General features: G+C 36.5%; 1 protein-coding gene across 4 annotated transcripts in view; it reads right to left on the bottom strand.

Annotated features, from left to right (window-relative positions):
• Window positions 1–1,493: 1,493 nt before the first annotated feature.
• Window positions 1,494–6,000, bottom strand: part of TNKS2 (tankyrase 2) — a 63,744-nt gene continuing 59,237 nt past the window's right edge. For 2 of the 4 annotated variants that reach the window (XM_027960494.3, XM_042238849.1), the window contains 2 exons: window positions 4,659–4,815; window positions 1,494–3,815 (listed from right to left, as the gene is read on the bottom strand). In XM_027960494.3, coding sequence (XP_027816295.1) covers window positions 3,753–3,815; window positions 4,659–4,815 — 220 coding nt within the window. In that variant the 3' untranslated portion in view covers window positions 1,494–3,752. Of the gene's footprint in view, window positions 4,816–6,000 lie in introns of all 4 variants that reach the window. The other 2 variants (XM_060405002.1, XM_060405003.1) reach the window with 1 other exon arrangement.

The following is a 6,000-nucleotide window of genomic DNA, read 5'->3' as shown; positions in this document are numbered from 1 at the left end:
TAAGTGATGGGTCTAAGGGATAAAGCAAACATTATTTTTCTTCTACCTTGCAAATTATCTGTGAGGGACTAGAGTTTCCATTTTCCTCTTAGTTTCCAATTTGTTGCAGACCAAAATCTTAGGTAAAGAAATTTAAGGGACTTCCCTGCTGGTCCAGTGGTTAAGACTCTGTGCTCCCAATGCAGGGGGCATGGGTTCATTCCCTGGTTAGGGAGCTAAGATCTTATATGCTGCAATGATGCGGCCTTGAAGAAAAAAAAAAAGAAAGAAATTTAAAACACTGTATCAATGTCAAACTGCCCTCAAAGTCTCCTCTCAATTTTTGTTTTCATCTCTGCATGGGCTGGAAACAAACAGTCTGCAGGCCACTTTCACGCAGCACTGCTCTACAGTGTACTGGAAGGCCATCTGGAGGGCTCTGTGCAGACTTTGTGATGGTGATGACAACAACTGTGGATGGGTAACAAAGTGGAGAGGACACTTCTGACAATGATGGTTTGTATGTGGACAGCAAGAACCTTCTAAGAAGCTATAACTGAGATTTTAGGTCACAGTCTTCCTCAGCTAGTAAAGCATGAGGAGGAGGAGGTGGGTACGGATTCAGTAGGCTAACTTTATACAAATCTGACCGTTCTCCTAGTGAAGAATGTATACCACCACTTGCTTCCTCTGTTACTCTACTCCTCTGATAAGACAGGACAGTAGGAAAAGGGCCAGTCAGGAATACTAATCACAAAAGCTTAGGGAAATTTATTGCAAATTTTCTTTCCTCATCAACGTGCAAAGAAAAGGATCGCACATGCTTAGGAACTAGCACGCGGACACGTTAACATTATCCCAACTCAAGCAGTAAGAAAGCTGCTGAAAAGTATTTCAAAGCTAAATGACTTATGAGTTATTTGCACCACTATTCTCTTACTATCGAAAGCAGGGAACTGATCATACACACAGACATTTAGCATTTAAGAGTAATAAATACCACTAACTTTTAAGGTTTGTAAACTCATAAATTTTCTATATGATACAGAAGACAGAAATATATTCCTATGCCTCTTTTATAAGTTAAGACAGATTTCCCGGGGGTATTCCCTGGTGCTCCAGGGGTCAGGACTCTGCTCTCTCACTGCTGAGGGCCTGGGTTCAATCCCTGGCTGGAGAATTAAAATCCTGCAAGCTGTACAATGTGGCAAAAAAAAAAAAAAAAAAAAAAGAGAGACAGATTTTCCAGGAAAGAGCTTGAAGGTTTGCCAAAACTTATGCTGGGTAGACTAAATGTCTAAAAGCATATGACAGCTACTTTCATCTTAAAGCATCTGAGGAGGCATGGTCACAGCGTTCAGTATTTCAAATTTTAAACTGCAGTCTCTATCACTAGTAGACTCAAAACTACGTTATTTTCCTGCAATTGTGGTTTATTGTAATCTTAATCCATTTTTTTCAAAGACCATTCAATACATTTATACTATTCCAGTAATTACCATGCTACCAAGAAAAACAAGTGAACAGTTTATTAAGAATTAAATGAGGGTATGGAATGTGATACAGTACAAGACACTCAAGATGGATACAATAGTACTACTCACACACAAAGTTAAATCTCTTAAAAAAAAATCATAAGACAGAAGAAAAAGCAATTCCATCATCATAAAGTATTTCATGCAAAAACTTCAAAGAAATCCCCAGTCCCCCCCCACCCCTAAGCTCCTAACAAAAAGCTATCTGAAATATGCCATGCTAACATATTAACCACAATATAATCATTAATAGAAAAGCAACACACTAAGTAAGAAATGAATTAGATGAAACAACACAGGCTGCAAAATCGTAAACTCATAGACCACGATGGTTTTACATGATAAGCAATTCCAGATTCACTCATAAGGTGAGCAATACGAGCTAAATGTTGAGAGAGAAGGTATGTAAATATAAACTCCACTAACTCATCTCATTATCTTCTAATTATAAAACCTGGAAGCTTCCAGAACCTGAAAAATTATATAAAATTTGGCATACTCCATTTGTGTTTCAAGAAACGACTTTAGGATCATATTTGCAATTATTAGAGAGCTGTATAAAAAGCACTTTATGGTCAGGAACTGACCTCTTAAATAATGATCACAATTTACATCAATAGAAACAACTCCAGATATGCATTTACTGTGAATAACTCTTACTCAAGATAAGAAACATGATTTTCTAGCACTTTATGTACAAATTACTGCAAAGGCCCAGTTAATTTAGGGACTGAATAAAATGTAAAATGAATGTGAACTGGTACAGAGAGTGAACAGGAACAGCCTCATTAACAGAGGTTTAAGTGGGTAACAATCTTGCCTTGACTTCCAAGAGAATGAGAGTCAACAAATGCCAAGCTGTAACTCATGTCTCTATACCAAGATGCATTAGCATATTTCGTGGAAAAGTAGTTTTACCTTAAAAAGTAGGAATGGCATTTTATGGGATGGTATTCCCCTCCACAGCTGCCAAACAAGCCTGGTCACCAGGCGATGCACAGAGTGTATTTCCAAGTGGGTGTAACATGTCAAGTGGGTGTAACATGTCACAATGAGGCAACCCAGAAGCGGAAGCACCCATCTCATGGCACCTGCCTATTCAGCAGGCCAGGAGAGAACTGGGACACCCACGTGTCAGGGTCTTGGGTTGCGCTTACCTATGGTGTATACACTGGTTATACATGAAACAGTAAGGCCAAAGAAAAAGAACAGGAGAAAAACTACCCACTCCCATCTGCTATTTTTTTCCCTTTAAATTTAAGGTAATTAGAACAGATTCGAAAAATTTCAGGATTACCCTTCCCACATCTGAAATTCAACCTCCTATTTACATTCCATGAAAACAACACTGTAATTGTTCTCTAAAAGACAGAAGCTGTTGCTCTAATTTTCACAAAATAACATGAGAAAAATTTTCCATGTGAAACCCAGAGTGTGAGGCTTGTAAAGAAGTGTCTGTAATAATCAGGACTGTGATAGTTAAGAGCTCTTTGGAATGTGTGTTATACATACAAAGTTATCACAAATTAAACTCCCAGAGTATTTATGAAACAAGTTCTTAAATGGGAAAGATTATCTATGAGAGATAAATGCTTCCATCAGCAAATTAAATCTGAGGGATCAATCTTTCCAAGTGATAAGGTGTCTGCTAACAATTCAACACAGCCTCTGGAATCAAACATCAAAGATCACTCAATCATGATGATTCAAGATGAAGTACAGATGAGCAGTACATATGAAAAAAATTTGTAAACCGCTGCCATTCTAAAACAGTAGATTTATATTACAAAGCAATGTAAATAAATATTGGGCTAGTACAAAAGCTCTTATTTACAGTTTTACAAATGAAACTGTATTCAGTGTAAATGCTGTGCTTTGAAGAACACAGTACTATATTAGTAAAATGAGTTCTGTTGAGGGGAATAACAGTTTCTGTTAGAATCAATGTATAATGTATAAAAGATTCAAGTTAACTCTGTTTATAATTTAGTACAGACAAACCCAGTTTAACCTGGAATGGCATCTGTTAAAGTGCTGAAAAACAGGAAATATTTAGAAAACACTGTACATTATTAAAGCTTTATCAAGTCAGAATGTTAAAACCCTTTCACATTTTTAACCTTTTGCCACAGGGTTGTGGACAAGATGATTTTTCTCAGCAAAGGAGTAAAACTTACGAGGCCACCAGCTGCTTAGATGATTTTAGGTTCGGTGGTGCTAGTTTCCTAAAACAACTATTTACCCATCAACCATACCTTCAGGCCTTACAATCTGGTAAGTAATTAAATATTCAGGATAAGCCTGGAAGAGAAAGATTAATTCAAAAATTGGTAAATAAAATTTTTGAATGGAGACTTATTCTAAGGATTCCTTATCTTCAGGGAAGAAGCTCTAAATTAGTGTCGTAGATCAGAATCAAAGGGCCTCTTCTCAAAACAGTTTTACGTGACTGCAATCCCTTCGATTCTCAATCAGCAGGTCTAGGATGACTACTGAGCATGTGTTGGTCTTTAGGAATTGAGGTTATCCTGATACATATCCCCAGAACATAATGCTGCTCTAGAGATGCTTCTGACTGCATCTATGCCAGTAAGAGCAAGCGGGAGTGACACATTTCTTTGCTACAGAGAGGTTAACTATTAAAATAAATACAGGATTCTAATTAATTACATTTTACAGAAGCTTAAAATAAATTCAGAATAGCTGGCAAAATCTGAATAAGGTATGTAGGTTAGATTTACTACACCAATGATATTTTCCTGATTTTAACAATTTTAAGACAATGTCCTTAAAATAAAGGTATATTTAGGAAATACATCCTGAAGTATTTAAGTGTAAAGGAAGATGCTTACACCTTACTTCCAAGCAGCTCAGGGAAAAAAAAAAAGGATATACATATAGTAGGGAGACTATGATAAAGGAGAGAGAATGCTAAAGTATTAACATTTTTAATATCTGGGTAAAGGGTCTAAGGCAATTCTCTTTACTATTATTGCAACTTTTAAGTCTGAAATAATTTACAAATAAAAGTTAAAAAGAAATCCAGTTTGTAAGGCACTCTACCTTGTTAATTTAAAAGATTAGTAAAAGGTTGAAGTACAGCTCTAAAGTATTGCTGAAAATGAACAAATAAAACTGAATTACCTGTTCTCCTCTGTAAATAACATACTCAGCTAATGCCAGGCCATTCACACTAGGCCGACCAGTGACGGAGTGGTGCCCTGGAGGAGAGTGCGCCATTTTCATTGCACTGAACTGCAGGAAAGACTTTCCCAAGGTTACACGGCAGAAGAGCAGCTGCCTATAACAGTGAGAAGGAAAAGATTTCCCTGGGACAAGGCCACACAGGACAGTTTTATTTATGTACATTATATAAGCTTTTGAATGCATTTATACATAAACACAATTGTTTTCATTATTTTACCCTTCAAAGAGTTTTTAAAGAATATTTTCCACTACTCTAATGAAATAATTTGTCACTTTAATTAATCCTCATTGTAACTATAAAATACTATCTTAGAGAGATTATAATAATCTTTAAGTGATACTGACTCTGCCATCCTGCTTGTATCCCAGCAAAAGTACAAATCATAGCCCAAGTGAGGAGGAGGAGGAAGAGGTTTTAAGGGACTTCCATGAAGTGTCTTACAAAGCTGAACATTTATCCAGATAAGTCCTATTGATTCCACTTTCAAAATATATCTTTCCTCTAAATTCTACTGTCGCTATTAAGGCCAAATTGCCCAAATTTTCACCCGGACTATAACAGTGGCCTTTGAGCTACCTTTTCTGTTTTTACTCTAATAAATTATTTTCCATCTAAGCTACTGGTGATTTAGGAAAAAGACAAAACAGCAAAACCATAAATCAGATGACACTACTTTTCTACTTAAAACCTTTTAGAGACTGTTCACTGTGCCTAAAAGAAAACCCAAATTTCTTATAATGACCCCAAATTCTCCAACTTTACTCCGTGTTCATTACACCTAGACACATTAGTTTTTCTTCCTGCAGGCCAAACTTTCTTGCCCCAAGGCCATCAGACACGCTGTTTCTTTTACCATCTAGAATGATATGTCCTACCACTCTTCAACTGGCTAACAGTCATTTTTCAAGTTCAGCTGAAATGTTTCTTCTTCAAATATGTCTTTCCTCAGCAGAAGTTTAGGTTGTACTACTTTCTCACTCCCCATGGGCATATGATTGGCCTTCCTTAGGTCCAACAAACTGTTTCTCTCTCTAAGCTAATTTTCTTTTTACAGGAGAAAAGGGAGATCTGATGGCCTGATGATTCTGTCTCCAAAGAAGATAGGCTATATTTTTTATTCTAAATATGCTCTTTGCAAATTTTCTTAGCATTTCTAATAGAGTTTCTATTATAGTCACAATCAATCCATGATAATTCAGCACACAGAAATCTTAAGTTAATAAATTTACTTCCAGACATACAAGCATTGTACTTCAAAGACAACTGAGAAGAGGTACT

This window comes from Ovis aries, chromosome 22, assembly GCF_016772045.2.
Source record: "Ovis aries strain OAR_USU_Benz2616 breed Rambouillet chromosome 22, ARS-UI_Ramb_v3.0, whole genome shotgun sequence".
Taxonomy (NCBI): domain Eukaryota; kingdom Metazoa; phylum Chordata; class Mammalia; order Artiodactyla; family Bovidae; genus Ovis; species Ovis aries.
The sequence above is the reverse complement of the archived record's forward strand: the minus strand, read 5'-3'. Positions and strand labels throughout refer to the sequence as shown.